This window comes from Esox lucius, chromosome 24, assembly GCF_011004845.1.
Source record: "Esox lucius isolate fEsoLuc1 chromosome 24, fEsoLuc1.pri, whole genome shotgun sequence".
Lineage (NCBI taxonomy): Eukaryota > Metazoa > Chordata > Actinopteri > Esociformes > Esocidae > Esox > Esox lucius.
The window spans coordinates 21,165,174-21,191,307 of record NC_047592.1 but is presented as its reverse complement, the minus strand read 5'-3'; the positions used below and the strand labels follow the sequence as shown (position 1 = coordinate 21,191,307).

General features: G+C 40.2%; 1 protein-coding gene across 1 annotated transcript in view; it reads right to left on the bottom strand.

Moving 5' to 3' along the window:
• Positions 1-24,817, bottom strand: part of LOC105010062 (serine/threonine-protein kinase Nek4-like) — a 717,288-nt gene extending 692,471 nt beyond the window's left edge. The window contains exons 1-3 of the mRNA XM_034290695.1: positions 24,773-24,817; positions 24,505-24,648; positions 23,360-23,462 (exon numbers count right to left, since the gene is read on the bottom strand). Coding sequence (XP_034146586.1) covers positions 23,360-23,462; positions 24,505-24,648; positions 24,773-24,811 — 286 coding nt within the window. The 5' untranslated portion in view covers positions 24,812-24,817. The remainder of the gene's footprint in view (positions 1-23,359; positions 23,463-24,504; positions 24,649-24,772) is intronic.
• Positions 24,818-26,134: the final 1,317 nt, after the last annotated feature.

Below are 26,134 nucleotides of genomic sequence, written 5' to 3'. Positions count from 1 at the left end.
CCCAGATATCAATCTGTGGGATGTGCTGGACAAACAGGTCCAATCAATGGAGGCCCCACCTCACAACTTACAGGACTTAAAGGATCTGCTGTGAACGTCTTGGTGCCAGATACCACAGCACACCTTCAGAGGTCTAGTGGAGTCCATGCCTCGACGATTCAGGGATGTTTTGGTGGCAAAAGGGGGACCTACACAATATTAAGCAGGTGGTCATAATGTTATGGCTGATCGGTGTGTGTTCTGCTAATTGTCAGCCTCTTACATGTCTGGCATCTCGTAAAGAAATGTGTGTTCATCTTTTGATGTTGCAATAAGAAGTGCAATTATGTGTCCCATCTATAACACCAACACCACTGGGTGGTCGAGCAATGCCCATGAAGTTGCCTTTGTCTCTTTGTAGTTGGCGAATGAGGAAACAAAATAATTTTTCTCACGATGTGAAGTCTGGGGAGGACATTTATTGTATGATGTAATATTTTACTGACAAATGACTGAGAGTTGCGTAGTTCATCTGCGCTGAATAGCGTAGTTATTACAACCTTGATCTCCGGTGTTACTGGGTTGTTTCTGTTTGTTGATGTCAGATCCTGGCTGGGGGCCTCTAAGCAGTTTTGGTTGTCCCCAATTAGAGGCAGCTGCTCAAAATGTTGAACTGACTATGAGGCAAATTCCCGGCAGAAGCCCCTTTAAGATTGTTTGTGATTTGGTCGTAGTGACTTAGGAGTCCTCTTGACTACGCATAACTTTTCACAGATTTAGGAGCTGGTTCAGCTTTAAAATGACAAACATTTAGGAGTCCTAAAGTTAAAACTGACATGCCAGTTGTTTTAAGAGTTAAAATATGCCAAACATTTAGGAGTCTAATCCAGAAAAACACATTGCATTTTAATGAGAGAAATAAGTTTTAGACCCCTCTGCAAAACATGACTTAGTACTTGGTGGTAAAACCCTTGTTGGCAATCACAGAGGTCAGACGTTTCTTGTAGTTAGTTGCACACATCTCAAGAAGGACTGCTGGAGGCCAGCTGCACCAGCCACAGACTGCACATACTCTCTTCCATCTTGCTACCAGTGTGTTGTGATGACCACTTCTCTGCCTCCAGTAGTGGCACGAGATGGCATGAGAATAACGCAGGGTGTAACTACAAGTATTGTAACATGACAAGCACAATAAGACAGTCTTCTACCAGATCACACCCCGTGGGTGCAACTACAACTAACATGTCAGAGCAGCAAGCACCAGCAATTACTACAGCGTACCTACAGTGAGGGAAAAAAGTATTTGATACCCTGCTGATTTTGTACATTTGCCCACTGACAAAGAAATGGTCTGTCCATCATTTTAGTGGTAGGTTTATTTGAACAGTGAGAGACAGAATAACAAAAGAAAATCCAGAAAAACACAATGTTATACATTGATTTGCATTTTAATGAGTGAAATAAGTATTTGTCAGAAAGATTTCTGGTTCCCAGGTGTCTTTTATACAGGTAACGAGCTGAGATTAGGAGCAGACTCTTAAAGGGAGTGCTCCTAATATCAGTTTGTCTATACTGAGATGCTATTTTTATTGTATTGTTTATGGTTGTGCCCACAATCCAAACTACATACTTCCTAAACTTGCTCCAGCTTGAGTATTAAAGTGGTTCTACTGTAGTGGGTCTGCCAAACAAGTATAAACCCACTGTTCGTTTCACCATTGATAAACCTCATAAAAGACCTAAAGTATCCACCAATCTACAGTTATCTACAGGGGATTGAAAATGGGTTGTGGATGGGTATTCCAGCATGACAATGACCCTAAACACACGGCAAAAGCTCCAGAAGAAGCACATGAAGGTCCTGGAGTGGTCTAGCCAGTCTCCAGACCTTAATCCCATAGAACATCTGTGGAGGGAGCTGAGGGTTTGAGTTACCAAACGTCAGCCTCGAAACCTTAATGACTTGGAGAAGATCTGCAAAGAGGAGTGGGACAAAATCCCTCCTGAGATGTGTGCAAACCTGGTGGCCAACTACAAGAAACGTCTGACCTCTGTGATTGCCAACAAGGGTTTTGCCACCAAGTACTAAGTCATGTTTTGCAGATGGGTCCAATACTTATTTCACTCATTAAAATGCAAATCAATTTATAACATTTTTGACCTGCATTTTTCTGGATTATTTTTTTGTTCTTCTGTTTCTCACTGTTCAAATAAACCTACCGTTAAAATCATAGACTGAGTGGGCAAACTTACAAAATCAGCAGGGGATCAAATACTTTTTTTTCCCTCACTGTAGTAACCTTTTTTATTTTTACATTGGCAACTGAATCATTGTTGAAAGGAGCCATTCAATACAATCATCATTCAATAACAAGGGAGTATTTGCACAACACAACGATATTTAGTGGGGAGACAGCATTGTTCTTGACCACACACTTTTGCTCAGTAGGGTAACATTATACTAATTTTAAGTTATGTGTAGTGGTAACCTGTTTGAATGTATATTTTCTGATCTTACATAATTCCATTATTTTCTGTTTCTGAGCTTTTAAGCATTTTGAAGCTGTTTAGGAACCAAATAAATAAATAAAAATACTTTGAATGCCCATCACTAATGGATACCAGAAACCAAGTAATTTAAAAAACAACAGATTCAGTATGCACTACATATATGGTGTTAAATATATTGTCTGACAGAAAAACTATTGAAGGTTTGTTTTTGTGTGTGTTTGCGTGTGTGGTAAATCTGTTCATGCGTGGTGTGTGCTCACACTTTTTGTGCATGAAAACACATCCATGTTCCCTTCTACTGATTGTGTCCCTTACATCACCCTCAAGGACCTGCAACAGATCAACACAGTTTGTTAGGACATACTTATATCTACTCTAATATCAGACAATTAGTTTCATACCATTTAATAAATGAGATCTAGCTTTACCGTGGGCTGGGTCTGGCTTTACTTGAGAGTAGACTGATTCTGACTCTTGTGGGAGTTTTAAATCTGTAGGTTGGGATTAAAAAGATATTACATACAATCATGTAACAGTTAAATTATGCGTTGTGTGTGGAAAATATATGTATTATTATATCCTTATTTATTTATAGGTTCCTTGTACTCTGTATGCTTGAAACATTACATGTACTAAAAGAAGTGTCTGTCTTTGTCTGCAATTTATACAACTTATACAAATATTTGATCCCCTGCTGATTTCGTACGTTTGCCCATGACAAAGAATTTATCAGTTTATAATTTTAAAGGTTGGTTTATTTGAACAATGAATGACAGAATAGCAAAATGAAATCCTGAAAAGTGCATGTCAAAAATGTTATAAATTGATTTGCATTTTAATTAGTGAAATAAGTATTTGATCCAGTCTCAATCAGAATGATTTCTGGCTCCCAGGTGTCTTTTATACAGGTAACGAGCTGAGATTAGGAGCACACTCTAAAGGGAGTGCTCTTAATCTCAGCTCGTTACCTGTATAAAAGACACGTGTCCACAGAAGCAATCAATCAATCGGATTCCAAACTCTCCACCATGGCCAAGACCAAAGAACTGTCCAAGGATGTCAGGGACAAGATTGTAGACCTAAGATTGTAGGCTGGAATGGGTTACAAGATCATGGCCTAGCAGCTTGGTGAGAAGGTGACAACAGTTTGTGTGATTATTCGCAAATGGAAGAAACACAAAAGAACTGTCAATCTCCCTCGGTCTGGGGGTCCATGCAAGATCTCACCTCGTGGAGTTGCAATGATCATGAGAACAGTGAGGAATCAGCCCAGAATTACACAGGAGGATCTTGTCAATGATCTCAAGGCAGCTGGGACCGTAGTCACCAAGAAAACAATTGGTAACACACTACGCCGTGAAGGACTGAAATCCTGCAGAGCCCGCAAGGTCCCCCTGCTCAAGAAATCATATGTACAGGCCTGTCTGAAGTTTGCCAATGAACATCTGAATGATTCAGAGGAATACTGGGTGAAAGTGTTCTGGTCAGATGAGACCAAAATTGAGCTCTTTGGCATCAACTCAACTCTCTGTGTTTGGAGGAGGAGGAATGCTGCCTATGACCCTATAAACACCATCCCCACCATCAAACATGGAGGTGGAAACATTATGCTGTGTCGGTGTTTTTCCTCTAAGGGGACAGGACAACTTCACCGCATCAAAGGGACAATGGACAGGGCCATGTACCATCAAATCTTGGGTGAGAACCTCCTTCCCTCAGCCAGGGCATTGAAAATGGTGGATGGGTGTTCCAGCATGAAAATGACCCAAAACACACAGCCAAAGCAATAAAGGAGTGGTTCAACAAGAAGCACATTAAGGTCCTGGAGTGGTCTAGCCAGTCTCCAGACCTTAATCCCATAAAAATCTGTGGAGCGAGCTGAAGATTCGAGTTGCCAAATGTCAGCCTCTAAACCTTAATGACATGGAGAAGATCTGCAAAGAGGAGTGGGACAAAATCCCTCCTGAGATTTGTGCAAACTTGGTGGCCAACTACAAGAAACGTCTGACCTCTGTGATTGCCAACAAGGGTTTTACCACCAAGTACTAAGTAATGTTTTGCAGAGGGGTCGAATACTTATTTCACTCATTAAAATGCAAATCAATTTATAACTTTTTGACCTGCATTTTTCTGGATTTTTTTGTTGTTATCCGGTCTCTCACTGTTCAAATAAACCTACCATGAAAATTATAGACTAATTATTTCTTTGTAAGTGGGCAAACATACAAAATCAGCAGGGGATCAAATATTTTTTTCAAATATTTTTTGTAATGTCTCGATCTGTGTTCAGGGGCACTAATGAGTGGAATGTCGACTGCCTGGCCTTGGCTCCGTCTATTACAGAGAGACAGGCCGAGGGCCTGGGCTCCACAACCACCATAAGAACTGTCCTTTCAGGGAAAACTCTTAACAGCAGCAGGGAGTTCTTGCTCCCTGTATTATACAAGTAATATATATATAGATCCGGAAAGAATTAAGAGATCACTGCACCTTTTTCCTTTTTTTCCACAGAAGTTGAAAAGTAAAGTTTTGAGTGAAGAACAGAAGTGTTCAATTTGAAAAGGTCTCTTAATTTTAACCCTTTTGTTTCTCACCCAGAACCTTCCTTTTCAACGTTTTTGTGATGGTTAGGTGAAGGAGTCGAATGCAGGAGGGTGCTTTTCGGTCTTTTATTACTCAACTAAACGAAAAGCAAACACTTACAATGCCGTGGAAACCAGAACAAAGGAAAATGTCCAGATCAACTAAAATAACAAAGCACAGCATATAAGAGTCCAATGAAACCACGACAGGGAGGACGTAGCGTTTCCGTCTGCCGTCGATCATTTGTCCATAGAGAAACAATAACCCACAGCGTCCTGGACTGCTGCGGGCCATTATAACTGTGAAACACAGGTGTTGGGCATTAGTAATCAGTGCCGGCAGAGAGCTGTGGAGAACAGTGGTTTCAGAAAACAGGGGAGCCAGACCGGCGGATACCCCGCACGTTAGTAGAGGGCGCCCCAGGCCCAGAAACCATCACAGTATGTAGTGTTCCTTACCTAGCAAGGTGACTGTTCAAATGCTGCAGTGAGTTCAAATACTGGAGAGAGTACTGAAGTCACACGCAAAAAAACTCACGCTGGAGGGTCGGTAAGGAATATTTGTCTTTAACCACTATGCCACGGCACTACAGGTCCCATGTCTCTAGACCATTAAGCATTGTGTTAAACTGACTAACGTTTCTTATTCAGTTTATCTCCACCACAAATAGCATCTATGAACTGTATGGCTTTTGCCACTGGCCATTATAACAGCTTATTAGCCAGTAATAGGCTTACTAGTATCTACTAACTTCCTAGGAACAGTCACAAGAATTGAGCAATTGCTTGCGAGACTGAAGATCAACCATATAACCGTATACAGTTTTAGTTAAGGCTTACTATAACGTAACTATTAAATGTAGCTACGTGTTTGCCTGTCCTGACCCAAAACACATGCACGGATGCATACTTTGAAAATCCACCAGAAACAGTCGCAATATAGCTGTAAACTGTTTTCTTTCTGGCTTACTATAATTTAGATACTTAAGTTTATAGCCAGTGAAGTTTTCGCCTATATGGAATAATTAATAATGCATACTCTGTTTTGACTGTGAGGACACTCAAACAGGGGACCTATATTTTTAATTTCCGCTTCTCTAACCACTACGCTATTTAACAAAGGGTAGTCAGTCAGGCAGTCAGTAAGAGATATTCGCTCTTCCTGGCCGCTTATGGGGTTCGGCAAAAAACAAAGAGAAGCGTGAAACAGAATGACAGACAAGTTTAATGTAAGACAGTTCAGTGTCTTTATTTAGCATCTCATCAGGACACAAAACAAAGGTGTCACAATTTACAGTGAAAATGTTGTGTGTGTGTGTATGAATATTTGATTGCAATGTTTACAAGCTGTGTGCAATGTATGTGCATGTATGTACAGTATCTCACAGAAGGGAGTACACACCTCACATTTTTGCAAATATTTGATTATATATTTTCATGTGACAACACTGAGGAAATCACACTTTGCTACGATGTAAAGTAGTGAGTGTACTGCTTGTATAACAGTGTAAATTTGCTATCCCCTCAAAATAACTGATTCCATTCATCTCTAAACCGCTGACAACAAAAGGGAGTACACCCCAAAGTGAAAATGTCCAAATTGGGCACAAAGTGTTAATATTTAGTGTGGCCACCATTATTTCCTAGCACTGCCTTAACCCCCTTGGGCATGGAGTTCACCAGAGCTTCATAGGTTGCCACTGGAGTCCTCTTCCACTCCTCCATGACGACATCAAAAACAAATTGCCCATCCCTGGATTCACAGCCCTCATTCCATGGCGTCTGTAAATTGTTGATGTCCCTAACTGCCCGCTACCTAGAGGTACTTGTTGGGAACCTGCCCAGTTTATTTAGTTAAAATCTGTAAACTTTAGTATCAAAGAATGTCTGAAATACAGTCCTATCCATTAAGGTGTGAAAAACTATTTCAAATCAAATCCACTGACCATAATAAATCCACTGATAACAGCAAACAAAGTGAAATCTTCAAATCAGTCAAACAGTATTGCCCAACCGGGGCCGGTTCTAGACATAAGGGTCCCCGACTGCTGCAAATCAAGACGACAGACGACATTGACATTATGATGATCAGTGGGCCCTGCCAAGCCATGGGCCCTGTGAATCATACCCACCTTTCCACATGTTAGCTACAACCCTGGCTAGTGGTCATGAGTGACAGACATGTGGACTTTTACAGCACAAGTGAAATCTCCAGAAACTTTGAAGCTGGCAGGTTTTTAGATGATTGTTCCTGACTGCGCTGACTTACCCGCAATCACCTGGTGTTCTGTTATGGTAGAACATTTCCATTATCTTTGACCAACCTGTGTGTTCTGGTAAGATATGGGCCAGCACACAGAATTGATGGACATTGTTAAGACACAGTCTTAACGTAAATATGTGTTTACAAGTCTAAATTGCTAAGTGTAACTAATAAGCCTCCGTTCAAAAACGTGATACATTCTTAGATTTCTATGACCTAATAATGAAGTTGTGCACACATCTGAGAAGAGAAAAAGTTTAAAACCTGTGGGCTTATTTTGTCAAGTCAGATTGCCCATAGTTGAATGAATGAAATCTGCTCTATTTGTTATTTCAGTATATTTTACCATCACATCAAATGACTATAGTCTGTTATTCCGGGTCCAGTATTTCAGGAATGTTAAAGAATGTGTCATTCAGTTCGACCAGGCACTCCTGCAGCTGTTCAGTTTTCTGTCGGATTTCCTGAATGAACTTCATAGTCTCTGACTTGATTTCAGTCTTTGGTTTTTCACATTCAGGATTCAGATCAGTGGTGGAGTCTGTGTCCATCACTTCTAATTGAATGGTATCACCACACTTTTTGTTTTTCTTTGCCTGTCGGATGTTATGGATCTCTTTGGCATCCACGGCGATGAAGAACATGTCAACCAGTACAAATAAAGCAGATAATACTCCTGTTGCTATCCCTGATATCCGCACGGCCCTGGCAGTGTGTGCAGCAACCTTGCCGATGTTGGCCACTTGGACCAATCGGACAAGCTCAGGAATACCCCCTAGGCCCCTCCCAACTCGTGCTCCAGCCCCTGACAGATACTTAGCAGTGGAGTATTCACGTCCTACGTCCAACCCCTCAGCGATGTCTTGTATTGATGTGCCGATACAGGTCATCTTCTCCTGGAACTCCTTGATGATGTTCTTGATGGCTTTTCGGTCTGTAGACTGATTGACCATGTTGGTTATGTTGGAAACTCCGGCTGTGGCTCCACCAGCGACAGCCACCCCAACACCGACCCCAGTGACGATCAGGGAGGCGCCCAGAGTGAAGGGAGCTAGGATGAGTCCCACTATGGAGGTGATTCCTCCAGCGAGCCCAATAACACCTCCTGTCAGACTGCCTATGGTGGTGCCCTGGTGCACACGCTCCAAGCTGTCTGCCAACGCTCTCAGGTTGTCCACATTTGTCTGGAGTCTCTTCACAGTTCTCTCATTCTACAAACAAATTAATTCAAATTGAAAACTTTGCTTTGTGAATTATGAATAAAATAATGTATAAACAAATATATCATGTAATGTTGTCTTGTATTGCAAACCATTTTTTTGAGGAAACTGATAATGAAGGGCTTTGCCAGGATTTCTCCAATTGAAGGCCTAATGGATGGGTCTTTTTGGAAGATTTCAAACAGCAGGTCACGGAGCTCAGGTGAGAAGCTCTCTGGGAGAGATGGGTAAGGACCATCTAATATTTTAGGGATGAGGTTGACTGTGCTCTCTGCAGTGAACTGTAAAGAAGGAACTGTTACAATTACACAGCTTTTTGTATTATAAAGTGGCCAACATTGAGATGGAAGTCTAACTTACTGCAGTTTGAAGCATGCACAACTCATACAGCACACACCCCAGGGACCATATATCACTGGAAAGAAGATCAAATACATAAGTCAATACTGTATAGGCCAAATATCTGATATATCTGGCTAAGCAGAGTATGACATGTTCCCACATGCAGTCAAACAAGAATGTTCATTGAGCAAGAAATAAAACAAATCATACATGACACCAATCACAGAAATTTCTAATACATTTGTCAGGAATAGTAGCTCATGATTAGATCGCTTTCATTGGTTAGCAAGCTAGCTAAAATCTCCTTTTTCCTAAATAGAAATGCATGGAGATATGGATTTGACTAAATTCTCTTTAATGGCCAGTGATTACATTAAACGCCTACATTGTAAGCAGGGACTGAGAGGTTGAAAGTTGGAATCAAACATTTTGTGTAATAATTATTTTTTTCTGTCACCGGTAAAACATTTGATTAACATATAATTGGGCATAATCCTACTTTATCTCAGTGCACCACTATGTCCATCAGTTCTTGGTCACAGAGAAGGTTTAAAACATCCAAATGTGGGACAAATGGATGAGTTTGTCAGATTCTTCTGGACCCATTTATTTTAGCCATCAGTGGTTCCTTCCTCTTGCTGTGTAATTTAAGGCCATTTCACCCCTTCAGTCGGTGGTGTCATATGCTTTGTTCGAAGAGAACAAAAACCACAATGTATCATGGGTAAATAATATTATTAATAAAAAACAACAATATAATTAAATTTTGTTTCAAGGACGGTGTGAATCAATCAGTTGGCCTTGTGATCCTCTTGAACATGGACACTATTTTATGGGCTTTGACCTCAGCATGAATTATCTTTTCTTTGGCTGGACATCACAGGGTTGCGTGCTATTGACATAATTTTGTTGGGTAACATTTAGAATTTACCTTTTGTTGTTATATATTCCACCTGTCCGAATCTCTGGATCTAAATAGGCCAATGCACCATTCTCTGAAGATCTTTTAGCATTGGTAGAACATAAATGCTGTCAATCAACAGGTTAAACACTGCTGTACTGGAATATATTTTGATCATTTATAATTATCGAAAAAGTACCATACTTTCCAGTGACTCTTCCAAAATTTCCCAAACAAAGTGTCCCAAATTTTGTGAAGAAGATATTCTGTCAAAAAAACTATTGTTAATAGTTTAATGAAAACAACATTGAACAACATTGAACTGAACACTTTATATCACATGAAATAATACAGTTCATTGTCCTGCCCAAAGGCTGTATTGATAATTTCCTTTTTTCATAAAGAAAATGTCACCCAATTCCCCAGGTCATTAGTTGTTCATAAACCTCTCCTCAGAAACTCCCATAGGATTAACAATTGGTTGTCATCCTGAACTAGTTAACTATATGGTATATGTGCTATTATCAATGTACAAGGGTTAAGAGTAGTTTCCCCCATTACGTTGTACTCAGATACGGCCCTTATCCATGTTATATTGACCATATACCACAAACCCCCAAATAGGCATTATTGCTACTTATCGGTTATCAAAATAAAAAGATTTCTGTCATACCAGTGGAATACAGTTTCATAAATTTAATTCACTTTGCAAACCATTCGGTTTATGATACAAATCAAAGTAGCTGGCTGCTCAGGCCTCACCTTTAATACAATGATGTATATTGCTTGTCTGTCTTTAGCAGGCTTCTAGTAGGCTTTTGTAGGCTTCTTATTCCGTGATTCTTTCTTTCATCGTTTATGTAGTTTCAGATATTTTCCTATCAATCCACAATCACCCTACTTCATTCCTAAACATGCTTTTCCAAATTCTTAGTAGGAAGGGGCAGTAGAGATTGAGCAGAGTACCAGAGTTCAATTCACCAAATATCGCTGGGCGACCAAAAAAACTGCCCAAATCTGTTGATACATTTGCTAAACTGGTAACACTATAGCAACCTGTGCATGCGAAGTGTCCTAACGTTTCCTTCAAACAAAGTAAATCATTTTCACAGAGAGAGTAGATTTCAGTGGCCGTCTAACCAATAATGACTTTTTAACAAAGTAGTTATTAATAGTTGTGCAGAAATGGATGTTTGTAATTTAGATTTTTTTGGAAACACCAACTAAACAGAAGACGTTTAGTTGCAGTTTAGAAATGATGAATTAACTCCCGGTTTATCCATGACTGTGTGACTCGCACCTGACAAAGACCGTAATCAACCCTGCAGATGACACCAAGGTTTTAGGTCTCAAACAACAACAAACCAATAACGAGTCGGTCTACAGGGAGGAGGTGACTACCAGTGTGCTGCCTGGACAGCAACCTCGCCCTTAACATCAGCAGAACAAAGGACATGACAGTTGACCTGAGGAAACTTTTGCCGCGGAGGCCCCCCCTACCACCCCCCAATCGCAAAAGACTAATTACTACTACCTGATTTCCCAACTAAAAGACAGAGGCAGATAATATAAATATTTAATAGTATTTTCCCCAATATGTATGAAAGTTTCAACAGAAGCTTGTTAATAGGCTACAACAAAACATACCTGCAGTTACAAAACTTTGCTGCAAGCTACTGTTGGACCTAGATCCCTACTGTAATCCCCTTTCCTATAAGCTGCAATGCTGCTCCTGTCATTTTAACATCAGAACTATCCATATTCTCATGCTTCTGCTGCTCAACATCTTTACTAAAGATGTTTCTCAAGGGCACAAACCATTGCATTTAATTTTTTATATTGTATTGCTTTTCTTTACCGAGTGGAATATCTAAGTTTTGTTACTTTTTCTTCCACTGTTATGATCCTTAGCAACCAGATTCACTGACAGTGTAGGTCCAATCACCCGCAGTCTTCATTACAAATAGCCCAATTATGTGGGAAACTTTCCCATCTGACAACGCTGCCTACATTCTGACAGTCACAGATTGGTCTCTCATACAAATGCATTATGGAATAATAAAAAAATACAGATGTTTATAATTTCCAAATCAACTTAGTACTATCCAGCAAATTAATCGTAATGTAACTTTATTTTGCTTGCTATTTCATTTAAACCATAACATAAACTTCTTGTTGTCATGGGTGCCGTGCAGGTTTTAACAGCTAATTAGCAACTTGTGAATGACATAGATACAGTATCTATCAATATAGGTGAAAATAATTAGTGATGGACATTCGTGGCTTCATTAGAGTTATTGTATATTATGCTGGCAGCACTCAGATTTTCTTTCTCAAAATAAAAGCCATAATTGAAATGAATACCTTTGAAAAAGAACAGACCAGGATAACATTAGAACAGACATTAAATATAAAATGTACAGACAAGATTGCTAACTATATTTACTTATATAATTCAATTATGGCTTTTATTTTGATTTTTTTATATTTATATCTGAGTTAGCACTGCTAGCATAATATCCTGCTGCTAGAAGAACGGTAATGAACCCTCGAGTGGCCATCACTAACAATAACTGACTTTTTTGTCAAGTGAAAAGACAAGGGAATCATGAAGCCATCAATGTTTTTGTCTATCCTGTCCAACAGAACTGTTTTATTTTAGGCATCCTATTACGTAGCTATGTAAAGTTGTAGCCAACTTTCTGTCCTGAACCTCATAAAGTGGTTTGACTGCTATGGGAGGGGAACAACATCTGACAGGGATCAAGGTTTGAAGTGTAAATTGTGAACTATTTAATTGTTGCATTCATTAATGTTGGTCCTAAGTACATGCAGGTGTATCCTACAGGAGCTAAGAAATTCTCCAATTTGTATTTTTTGATGAGTTTTGGGAGGACTTGAACCATGCCTAGGAACTACCTGGCTTGACAACAACTAATTGTCCCTGTCCAAGCTCTTTTTTTTAATATGTAAAGTATCTATAAGTACTTTAGGACAACTGCTGATGTAAACATTTCTTTATATAATACATTTGATTGAATGATGGGTAAGGTAATCTTTTTACTAATTTACTCATTTTGACAATTATAGTTAGGAAATATTTGGAAACTGACCTAATTTTAGCTCTGTATGCCACCAAAATGGATTTTAAATGAAACAACCAAGATGCAACTGAAGTGTAGACTTTCAGTTTTTAATTAAAGGGGTTGAATAAAAAGATTGTATGAACTATTTAGTAATGGCAAACATTTTTATACTTGTTCCCTTCATTTCAGGAGCTCAAATGTTAGTGGACAAATTAATACAATCATAAATACGTTTTTATTTTGTTATTAATTTGTTGAGAATTCTTTGCAGGCAGTCTGGAATGCATGGACATCACCAAATGCTAGGTCTTTGGGACGATTTGCAATGCTTTTACTGCAGCTGTCTTCGGTTGTTGTTTGTTCGTGGGTGGGTGAAATGCATGCCCAATCGTGTTGAGATCAAGTGATTGACCCAGCCATTGCAGAATATTCCACTTCTTTGCCTTAAAAAACACCTGCGTTGCTTTCGCAGTAAGATTTGGGTCATTGCCCATCTGTGAAGTGAAACTTCGCTGAATTTGGCTGAATCTGAGCAGACAATATATCCTTATTCACTTCAGAAATCATCCGGCTGCTTCTGTCACATCAACAAACACTAGTGACCCAGTGCCGTTGGGAAGCCATGCATGTCCATGCCATCACACTGTCTCCACCATGTTTTACAGATGATGTGGTATGCTCCTTCCCATCATTCGGGTACAGGTTGATTTTAGTTTCATCTGTCCAAAGAATGCTGTTCCAGAACTGGGCTGGCCTTTTTAAATGTTTTCTGGCAAAATCTAATCTGGCCTTTCTATTCTTAAGACTTATTAATGGTTTGCACCTTGTGGTGAACCCTCTGTATTTGCTCTTGTGAAGTCTTCTCTTTATGGTAGACTTGGATAATGATATGCCTACCTCTTGGAAAGTGTTCTTCACTTGGCTGGATGTTGTGAAGAGTTTTTTATTTTCCATGGAAAGGATCCTACGATCATCCACCACTGTTTTCTTTCATGGAAGTCCAGGCCTTTTTGCCTTGCAGAGCTCACCAGTGCATTCATCTTTTCTCAGAATTTACCAAACTATTGATTTGGCCACTTCTAATATGCCTGCTCAGTTGATCCACGTCAGAGCTAACACACTCATTGACTATTTATACACAGACACTATTTGGAATTTAAAAAGCCACAGTTGTGGGATTTTTCAACTGTGTGTGTCACCTTGTGAGCACCACTGTACATATAATTACTGGGAGAACTACAATGATTGTTGCAATGACTATCACAACAGTGTTGTTAGTCCCCCGGCAACAGCTCCTGAAGCCGGGCAATAACTTTCTCTTGGTCACTGGGAAGAAATGAAGTCGACCAGTTAAACCTGAATCGTTGCTAAATCCAACAGAGACTTTCAACAGGTTTTCCCCACTGTAGTCGGAGTCAAGAGCCGAGCCGTCTTTGGAGGGGAATGATTGGCAGCCATTTACTTCAGTCATCGGCGATTCCATTACCCGCAGTATTAGACTAAAGAATCAGCCAGCGATCGTACATTGTTTACCGGGGGGCAGAGCCACCGACGTAGCCGCAATCTGGGGCTGGTGTGAGCAAAGTCTAAAACTGGCAAGTATAGAGAGCACAGAGATATTGTTATTCCCGTTGGCACCAACAACGTTAGAATGAAACAGTCAGAGGTTATGAAGCAGAACATAGCATCAGCGTGTAAACTAGCTAGAAAGATGTGTCGGCATCGAGTAATTGTCTCTGGCCCCCTCCAAGCTAGGGGTGGTGACGAGCTCTACAGCAGACTTGCGCAATTCAATCGCTGTCTGAAAACGGAGATCTGCCAGTCGCAGGAGGTAGAGTTTGTATATAACTGGCTCTCTTTTTGGGACTCTCCCAGAAATGGGGCCAGACCTTATCTGCTGAGGAGCGACGGACTCCATCCTAGCTGGAGTGGTGCTCTTCTTTTATCTAGGAACATCACTCCTATAGCCTCACCCTTGAGATAGGGTGCTGGTCAGGCCACAGGCTTTAACCAGCATGCTAGCATAGTGGAGTCTGTCAATAGCATAGCCAGAGTAATAATCTCTGATCATAAACTAGATGTTATTGTCTTGTGTGAAACGTGGCTAAAGCCTGATGAATTCACTGCCCTAAATGAGGCCTCTCCTCCTGGATATACTAGTGATCATATCTCCCGTGCATCCCGGAAAGGAGAGGGTGTTGCTAATATTTATGACAGTAAATATAAATTTACTCTCAAACACATCACTGGTTTTCATTCATTTGAAGTTTTACTCATGAAAGTTAACCAGACTGATAAATTGTTTTACATAGCTACTATTTAGAGGCCCCCCAGGCCATACACAATGTTCCTCAATGAATTTCTAGAATTCTTGTCTAACCTTGTAGTCATGGCAGATAGTATTAAAATGTTTGCCGATTTCAATATTCATATGGAAAAGTCCAATGACCCTCTTCAAAAAGCCTTTGAAGCCATAATTGACTCAATGGGTTTCATCCAACATGTCTCAGGTCCAACACACTGCCACAATCATACCTTAGATTTAATCGTGTCACGAGAAATACATATTGTAGATCTAATAATTTCCCCAAAAAATCCTGGAATATCAGATCAATGTCTTATTACATTTAAAGTTCAAACAAGAAATCCACTTGCAAACAACCTGCAAACAATGAGTTTCAAAAGCTGCACTATATATTCTCGGACTACAAATAGATTCCTTGATATTCTTACAAGCTCGCTCATCAACGACAGAGTAAATAATCAAACGATCAAATCGAGGATCCAAACTCAACACTGCCAAATATTTTAGATATGGTTGCACAATTAAAAACAAAAGAAATACACAACAATAAACTTGCTCCCTGGTACACAGACAATACTAGACCAATCAAAGAAGCCTCGAGAAAATTGGAACGAAAGTGGCACACCACCAAGTTGGAAGTACTGATTGAGGTGAAAAAAGAACAATCCAAAATGTCTCTTTGATACAGTTGCAAAGTTAACAAAAAAGCAACAGTGGGTCCTCGGTTGCAACCTGGTCTTAGAATGATGAGAACTTGCTATTGCTGTTACTCATCATAAATCCCCATGTTTAGTGTGGGTCAGTGGGTAAGGTGATTGCCTTGTAATCTAAACGTCACCAGTTTGAAATTCAGATCTAAAATTTTGTCCAAAAAAATCATCTTTCATAGCATTCGTAAAATATCATACTTTTGTCTGGCGTTTGTATTCTATTTTACGTTTTATTAGCGGTCGTAACATTTGATACGTTGTAACAGCGTTCGTAAGATATGTTACGTTTGAATAATTTCGTAATGTATCATTCGTTTTGGTGGCGCATTGTAATGTAACGTCACATATAATACGAAAGCGGGGGCCATGGATTTTCGTAAAATAATCTACGTAGGTTCCTGAGACCAGGTTGTCACTTTAGCTGTAATTAATACATTAACTACTTTGATGAAAAGATCATCATCATTAGAAAACAAATAACTGACTCCTCCTTAAATAGACCCCAAAATCTCAGTTGTCCTGAGAATGTCCTGAACCTCCCTGACCTGGTGTCAATGGAGATGCAAATGTTTTGATCCCGTATCGCTCGACACATTCACTAAATTTGAGTTCTAAACCCACAAACTGTCAGCTAGACCCGAAGCCAACAAAATTACTTAAGGAGCTATTTCCTGTGCTAGGTCTGCCAATGTTGAACATAATAAATTGCGCCCTTTCCTCTAGATGTGTACCAAACTAACTAAAAATGGCAGAAATTAAGCCTCTTTTATTGGATCCCAATATTAAAAGACAAATATTGAACCTCCCATTCCTCTGAAAAATCTTAGAAAAATGTGTTTCCCAACAACTGAATGCCTTCCTGAAGACAAATAACATTTATGAAATGCTCCAGTCCGGTTTCAGATCCCATCATAGTAATGCACTCGTGAAGGTAACAAATGACCTTCTAATGGCCTCAGACAAAGGTTCTGCATCCATCCTAGTGCTTCTTGATCTTAGTGCTGCTTTTGACACTATTGATCACTCCCTTCTCTTAAAGAGACTGGAAACCCATATTTGGGTACGTGGACATGTTCTAGCCTGGTTTAAATCTTATTTATCTGAAAGATATCAGTTTGTATGTGTGGATGGCGTATCCTCTGAAGTCAAAGGTATGTTTTGGTGTTCCTCAAGGCTCGTTTCTGGGCCCATTATTGTTCTCACTATATATGCTGCCTCTGGGTGATGTAATCTGGAATCACAATGTCAATGTTTACTGTTATGCTGATGACACACAGTTATATATTTCAATTTCAAAATGTGCTACTTTAAAAGTATGCGTTTCAGATATTAGGAAGTGGATGACAGAGAACTTCTTGCTTTTAAACTCATGAAAAACAGAAATTATTGTTTTAGGACCCAAGAAACAAATAGCGTTGTTAGCAGATCTCACTGTGAACCTTGACGGCTGCATGGTCGTATCCCAAAAAACTGTAAAAAACCTCAGCGTTACCCTTGACCCTGTCCTTTCCTTTGATGAAATTATAAAATGTCTCAAGAGTTGCATATTTTCATATTGCAAAAATCAAAAACTTTCTATCAAAAACTGATGCAGAAAAACGAATCCATGCTTTTGTTACTTCTAGACTAGATTAGTGCAATGCTATTTTTTCCGGTTACCCTGACAAATCAATAAATAAACTTCAATTAGTCCTGTAGACGGTTGCTAGAATCCTAATTAGAACACACAAATTTGAACACATAACTCCAGTACTAGCCTCTTTACACAATTTGGCAATTGGGCTGTACTCTGCTAGCAATACTCAGCCCTCATTCAGAGTGGTTGCGGTTGATGGGTGTCCCTTTGGTTGATGCTTGACAATGTGGGTTGATTGATTTCCTGCCTGTTGGGCCCTGTCCGGGGCCTCCCCCAGATAGGGCCACAGTGTCACTGGACATCCCATCTCAGCCCCAAGGTCTTACACTGTTATATTATTGTGCTGGGGGAGTAGGGTCAGTTCTCCTTCTCTACTAAGTTCTCCTTCTCCACTATAAATTATTGTAGATATAAGGAATGCTTTTTAAAAATGTCCTGTCTCCTGCTGTTTTAAACTTAGGAGGACAAGAGGTCCTGGCCCACATCTGCGGAGTACCTGGCTTGGGGGAACCGTTGCTGTCCCTGTCCAAAGTCCTCCAGGTTGTGTGGCAGATCAAGATGACACCTGACGATTTCAGATGCCACTGTGCTGACACCTCCTCCCTCCCCCGTGATGTCCCTGTCCTTCTCCATCTGGTCATACTACTAGATTCTGGACTCAGCCCACATGCATTTATTAATTATTACAATTGTACTCTTAATATGTTCACCAGGCACAGCTAGAAGAGGACTGGTTACCCCTCTGAGCCTGGGTCCTCTCTAGGTTTCTTCCTAAATGTTGGCCTTCTTAGGGAGTTTTTCCTAGCCACTGAAATTCAACACTACGGTTGTTTTGTCCTTGGGGTTTAAGGCCTGGTGTTTTGTAAAAGCACTTTGTGACAATTGCTGATGTAAAAAGGGCTTTGTAAATACATTTGATTGATTGATTGATATCACAAAAACCTAATATGGGAAGCACCAATAAATAAAGATTACACTCAAAACCATTATAAGATCCACAAACCACTGATCAATATGAGGAATCTGAAGAGTGGTGTGTATATATATATATATATATATATATATACATATATATATTTCTATAGAATTTTCAAAGGAAACTATGTAAGTCCATGTGCACTGGGCCCTTCTCTTTGGTTTTCCAGCTCTTTTTATGCTTTCCCAAAGCAGCTCTGAGCAGGTCACTGTCTTAGGACCTCCTGTCTCACTGGGTCTGTGTCAGCAGAGGACAAGTGTTCCCTGTGAGGAGTCCTGCTCATTCCACTGGGGATATAGCAGCATCCAGGGCCAAGTTTTAAGGACCTACTCGGATGGACATATTAACAATTCAAAATATCTGTTACAGTTTCCAGCCTAGAACATTGTCCTGCCATGGTTTTAGGTAGACTTTACATTAATTTGGTTCTAGTGTGATATGCAATCGATTGACCTTTATTGTTATTGTATGCATGAATATAAAATATAACTTTGCTAAACAGCAAAACAGCTGGATTATTATTATTTTTTTACAACAGCGTGACTCAGTACTGTCTGACCAATATTTAGGCATACGGCAAAACCCAAACCATCCTTGTTTTCTCGATCTATGCATTTATAGTGCTGACTGTTACTGTATGTTGAGGCATTTGGTTTTGTTACCTGACTAAAAAGACATGAGTACACAGTCACTGACGATGCTGAACAAATACATAAGTAATTTGTAGGTAAAACTTTTGTAGCTCAACATTTCTGTGACTTCCGTCTTTTTTGCCTGGGACTGGTAATGGGATATATCTCTGCAAAATAGGGCATTATACAGTATGCGTTACGTAATTGCCTTTGTATATAATTAGATTCTAAGAACAGAAATGAGACAGCTGCCTTTAGTCAGTAAATACAGAATGGTTCAGAAACCCCTCAAATAAATCAGAAAATCCTTCATGATCAAACAAGCTGTACATATCACACTAGCCTGCAACCCCTACTACATGTGTACTTTCTGTCAGTAGTGTCCAGTAAAAAGTCAGTACAATAAACCAAGGCAATCAAATGTGACAAACATGACAAGTAAATAACATATATTTTACACTCATTTAAAAGATGTTATTATTAACATATATTTTTTTTTACTAAAATCTAAAAATCACAAGACGCTTTTGTCATACCATTTATGAACTCAGAGTAAATACATTTAACCCTGCTAACTTCTCTAACCTCTATTGTAGGACTGGGCTCCGATTCATGTTATCAAAAGCGTAATGATTATTTGACCATTTGAGGTGTGCTATTTCTGGAGTAGATCAAATACATGAAAAACCGGGAGGTCCACATGACAGACCAGTGTGGTGGCCTAGGATGGTCCAGGGGATTCGACCCAAATGCAGAATGGGTCTGAATCCAGGCCACTGCTGTTATAGCAAAAACACTCTCCTGTATCATTCCTCAATTTCTGTATCATAAAGACATACTTCTTTTTCTTCTTTTGAAAGGCCAGTGTTTACCTGGGGTCTCAGGTCTCTGTGAAGAAGACTGTTGTCATGGACACACTTAAGGGCCATACAGATCTCAACAAGCCACTCCATGATCTGGGAAGAAATACAGTTAATAACTTTGGTTTAACATGGAGTAACATAGTTTGGATTCATAGTGTTATGAATGAAAATGCGTTCCAGGCTGACTAGCTGCAGAAGAACTTGCCAAATTTTTAAAGAATGCCTGGTCTGATGAACATACAGTGGTGCTCAAAAGTTTGCATACCCTTGGAGAATTGGTAATATATGTACCCTTTGTAAAGAAAACATGGGTGAGCAGGCAAATCAAATGTATTTTATTTCTTAAGGGATTCCCATTCAACTGTAGGTCATAGGTATTTTCTGATAATATGTTACATTTATCTTGCCATCAATTTTCACAAGATCCCCCATGCCTTTAAAGCTCCGACACCTCAAAAACATCAGTGAGCCACCACCATGCTTCACAGTGGGGATGGTATTCTGTTCACAATAGCCCTTGTTGACCCCTCTCCAAACATAGTGCATATGGTTGTGACCATAAAACTCTATTTTGGTCTCGTCACTCCAAATTACAGTGTGCCAGAAGCTGTGAGGTGTTGTCAAACATATTGTAACCAAGCTTTTTAGTGGCATTGGCGCAGTAAAGGCTTCTTTCTGGTAACTCGATCATGCAGCTAATTTTTGTTCAAGAATCGTCATATTGTGCTCGTTTAAACAACCACACTGTCTTTTTCCAGAGCAGCCTGTATTTCTCCTGAGGTTCCCTGTGGGTTTTTCTTTGTATCCCGAGCAATTCTTCTGGCAGTTTTGGCTGAAATCTTTCTTGGTCTACGTGACCGTGGCTTGGTATGAAGTGATCCCTGAATTTTCCACTTCTTAATAAGTGATTGAACAGTACTAATTGGCATTTGCAAGGCTTTGGATATCTTTTCATATCCTTTTCCATCTTTATATAGTTCCATTACTTTGTTACACAGGTCTTTTGACAGTTCTTTTCTACTCCCCATGTCTCAGTCTCTAGCCTGCTCAGTCAATCCACGTGAGCGCTAACAAACTCATTGACTATTTATACACAGACACTAACTGCAATTTTAAAAGCTACAGATGTGGGAAATTCAACTTTATTTGCCATTTTCACCTGTGTGTGTCACCTTGTTTGTCTGTAACAAGGCCAAACATTCAAGGGTATGTAAACTTTTCCTCAGGGTCATTTGGGTGATTTCTGTTATCATTATGTTCTAAAAGGAGCCAAACAACTATGTGATAATATATGGATTCATATGATCTCTATCCTTAAATTAAAAAATATTAATTTGCATGACATTCCACGTCCCTTGAGCTAGTTTCCGTGTCCAGAGATCGGGTTGTCTAGGCCCCTGCCTTCGACTGCCGCCCGATCCTCTTCGCACCGACCCCTTATGGTCCCTCCTGTGGGTGGTGAGCCCACGGGAGGGCGGCCCCACGTCGCCCGTTCGGGCTGAGCCCGGCCGGGCCCCATGGGGGAAGGCCCGGCCACCAGGCGCTCGCATACGAGCCCCAACCCCGGGCCTGGCTCCAGGGTGGGGCCCCGGCTGCACCATACCAGGCGACGTCACGGTACTCATAATTTTAATCATCATTAAGGGGGTTTTGAACCGCTCTTAGTCTGACCCGTCGCCTAAGATCTGTTTGCCTTGGGAGACCCTACCAGGGGCATATAGCCCCAGACAACATAGCTCCTAGGGTCACTCGGGTACTCAAACCCCTCCACCTCCATCTTTTGGAGGGTGCTTGGGGAATATGGGGTCCTGGGTCCTTTGCTAAGGGCTGTCAGGTCCCTGTACAACCGAAGCAGGAGCTTGGTCCGCATTGCCGGCAGTAAGTCAGACTTGTTCCCAGTGCATGTTGGACTCCGGCAGGGCTGCCCTTTGTCACCGGTTCTGTTCGTAATTTTTATGGACAGAATTTCTAGGCGCAGCCAGGGGCCGGAGGGTGTCAGGTTTGGGGACCACACAATTTCGTCTCTGCTCTTTGCAGATGATGTTGTTGTGTTGGCCCCTTCTAACCAGGACCTTCAGCATGCGCTGGGACGGTTTGCAGCCGAGTGTGAAGCGGTGGGGATGAAAATCAGTACCTCCAAATCCGAGGCCATGGTCCTCAGTCGGAAAAGGGTGGCTTGCCCACTTCAGGTTGGTGGAGAGTGCCTGCCTCAAGTGGAGGAGTTTAAGTATCTAGGGGTCTTGTTCACGAGTGAGGGAAGGATGGAACGGGAGATTGACAGACGGATCGGTGCAGCTTCTGCAGTAATGCAGTCGATGTATTGGTCTGTCGTGGTGAAGAAAGAGCTGAGCCGCAAGGCGAAGCTCTCGATTTACCAGTCAATCTACGTTCCTACTCTCACGTATGGTCATGAGCTTTGGGTCATGACCGAAAGGACAAGATCCCAGATACAGCCGGCCGAAATGAGCTTTCTCCGCAGGGTGGCGAGAGTAGAGCCGCTGCTCCTCCACATCGAGAGGGGTCAGCTGAGGTGGCTTGGGCATCTTTTTCGGATGCCTCCGGAACGCCTTCCTGGGAAGGTGTTCCGGTCCCGTCCCACCGGGAGGAGACCCCGGGGAAGACCTAGGACACGCTGGAGGGACTATGTCTCCCGGCTGGCCTGGGAACGCCTCGGTGTCCCCCCGGAAGAGCTAGAGGAAGTGTCTGGGGAGAGGGAAGTCTGGGCATCCCTGCTTAGACTGCTGCCCCCGCGACCAGGCCCCAGATAAGCGGAAGAAGATGGTATGGTATGGTATGGTAATTTGCATGAGAAGACATTTTTATAATCAATGCCAAGATTTCACAATTTTTGCCAGGGTATGCAAACTTATGAGCACAACTGTATCAACCAGTGGCCCCTGTTGGAAACATTTTGAAAATGGCTGTGTTCCAAGCTGACTAGCTGCAGAAGAACTTGTCATATTTAAAAAAAATGCCTGGTCAGACGAACCTATCAGCAGTGATAAACCAATGTAAAACCAGACAGCACAGTTGATGACTTGACATGCAAACTGTTGTGCAAACAACATCAGTAAAACAGTCAACCAGGAACACAACTAATATGATATTAATCTGAAATACCTGTTGTTCTGAGAAAGGATCCCCAGTCACCATCCTGTCTCTTATCTTCTTTGAGAGATCTCCACCCTCAAAATGGTCCATTACTACATAGTAACGATTACCATCTGTAGAAATACATGGTTTGTGTGAAAATAATACTACGTTTATAAATGCATACTACATAATATTTTAATCTGTGGAAACACCTCCAAACTATTTCTCAAAACTGAAAAATAACCTAGATTATAATTTACCTTGAAAAGAGTTTCTGTAGTTTGCAATATGAGGGTGACTTATTTGCAGTAGAGTGCTCATCTCAGAGAGTAGATATTGAGCATCAGAGTTAAAATCTGATGTCTGTTGAGACAAAAAATATATATAATACAGCAGTAATACATACCAAGTTTTTATATATGACCTCTTTGTGTTTCCTTTTAAGGCAATGGGAAGTTATACAGCTCTGGATAAAATTCCACTGCACCTTTTTCTTTTTTTCTTCCATAAAAGTCAAACAGGAAGGTTTTGAGTGAGGAACAGAAGGGATAAAATTAAGAGACCACTGCATATTGAAAGCTTCTGTTCCTCGGTCAAAACTTTCCTTTTCAACTTTTTTGGATATCAATTACCTGTTGATTGCACACCTTTTTTTAACATGTAATTGATAACCTTACAAATCACAAGGCAACCGGAATGCGACTGTAAGATATTTACAAATCAAACCCCCAAATCAATTGATGTGTACCACCAAATGAAACGTTATTTGTAAGACCACAATACACTTTAAAGTATAACAATAAAATGGGAGTGATGTATAGGGGACTTTAAGTATTTTAAACAAAGCAAGCAAACCTGAAACGCAGTGCGCCAGGCACAGAGTCAACGGACAGTGATGGTTTAATAAAAACAAGTGGGCAGTCGAAAAACAACAAAATATCAGGAAGATAAGGCAGGCAGGCTGGGACATGAAACACACTATATGACTCGACAAAGGCAACACAGGCTAAATAAGGGGATAAAAAGACAAAAGTGAAAAGAATAAACAGAAGGACAAACAACGAAAACCAAAGAGAACGGTCTACATTCAGGGACAATGGCAAAACAAAATGGGGAAAAAACTGAGCCTCACCCTATAGAGCATACAATAGAAAGCACCTCATAAAGTAAAAGTAAAAATATTAGTTAATGAACTTTAAGGTATGATTTAAACCCCAACTGTGCCACTTAACATCATCTTAAAATACCTTCTTAACTCAAAACAAACAAAAATAAAATTTAAGAAACCAAATAAATACACTGGTGTCCAGTGCCCACATATATTTTATAATACAGTGAGCTTGTATAATATAAAATGTAAAATATTTCATAGAGATTATTTATATATATATTAGTGCCCACTCACCTTTGATTTCTCAAGTTTGATTTCTTTAACAACAAACCTGTCACCTTCTTTGTCAATAGCAATGACACCATTCTCTTCCTCCTCCTGGATAGTGTAACCTTTGTTCTCAAGGACACTCTGGGTTTTTCCCATTTTTGTTTTTCTCTGGAATATGGGAACATTTTAACTAAAATTGTATATGTCAATGGTCAAATACTTATATATACTTACATACAGCAGGCTATAAGATTTTGTTAACATTGTTCAAGAAACATTGCACTTCACTTACCTTTGCCTGAAGTCCAGGAAATAGGATATCTACCTGCATTCCTGAGATAGATAAACTTACTTGTTTGTCTCAGCTGAGCAATGATGGATCAATATTGAAACAATGAAAAACAGGAAGTGTAAAGCATTTTCATACCAACATATGTTCAGAATTCTTCCACTACGCAACACATGAAGTGAAAGTGAAATATAGCTATGTATAGATTCAGTGCCGGACCGTGGGGTTATGGGGCCCTGGGCAAGATCATGAAAATTGGCCCCACTCGAGTAAAAAACTGTCATTACAATTTTATGAAGGAAGAGAAAGCACATGAGACGACAATTTCAATATTTAAGTTTATAAATGTGTATTAAGTGTAGCAACAGCCTGAATGAATGGACAGTGTAAAGGCTGATTTAAATAAAGTAGGCACAATGTTGTGTTGTACAATATAAATTAATACAACTAGTGTTTTATATCAGAGTGCAACTAAAAATTATAATCCTCACCAGTAGCACTACGGAAACATTCTGATGTTGCGGCATCATGGACTGAGTCAGTGACTGTCGCTGCAGCTGTGTGTACTTTTAGGAATTTCAGCATAGCCCCTAGTACATAAAAGAAAGAAAGCACACATGTAAAAAATTAAGCATATAAAATAAGTATCAATTAAAGGTGTTTTTGTAATGCATAAGATACTGCTACAATTATGCATAATGACTAGAAATGCAATACTACATTTCAGCTTAAGACCTTTAAGATGATGATCACAATAACACTTTTCTTTGCATTATTTAGACATTTTATGGTTAAATATGAATTTGGAAAGAGGGAGAATATTTTTAGCGGGGAGAGAGAATGGGTGGGGTGGGTTAGGACTGCATGATAATAATTAGGGGTTCAAGCACGAAGTGCTGAAACCCTATTGTTATTGTACAGATTTTTATTATTATTCTTCTGCCGTAAAACGCATCGTGCAGCCCAAACCGTAAGAGCTGGAGCTTTGAAACTTTGGCATATGGTAGTACAAAAATCGAGGAGAGGTTATCAAAATATGAGCCCGATTGGCCCATAGGTGGCGCTATAGCGACCTAAAGCGCGAAAGTGGTCATAACTCCTAGACCGTATGTCGTAGACTCAAGTGTCTTATATCCCTGTAATCATTGGCTCAAGACGAACAAAACGTACATCTCCGATTTCATTTCCGCCATGATAGATTTTCCGCCATTTTGAATTTTGTCAAAAACCTACTTTTGCGAACTAGTCCCTAGTCCCTTTTCGCCCGATCGGAACCAAACCAGTGTAGAAATGTTCTATGGAGTCTGAAAATCAATAATTATCAAAAAAAAGTTTAAATTTCGATTCATGGTCGCTAGGGGGCGC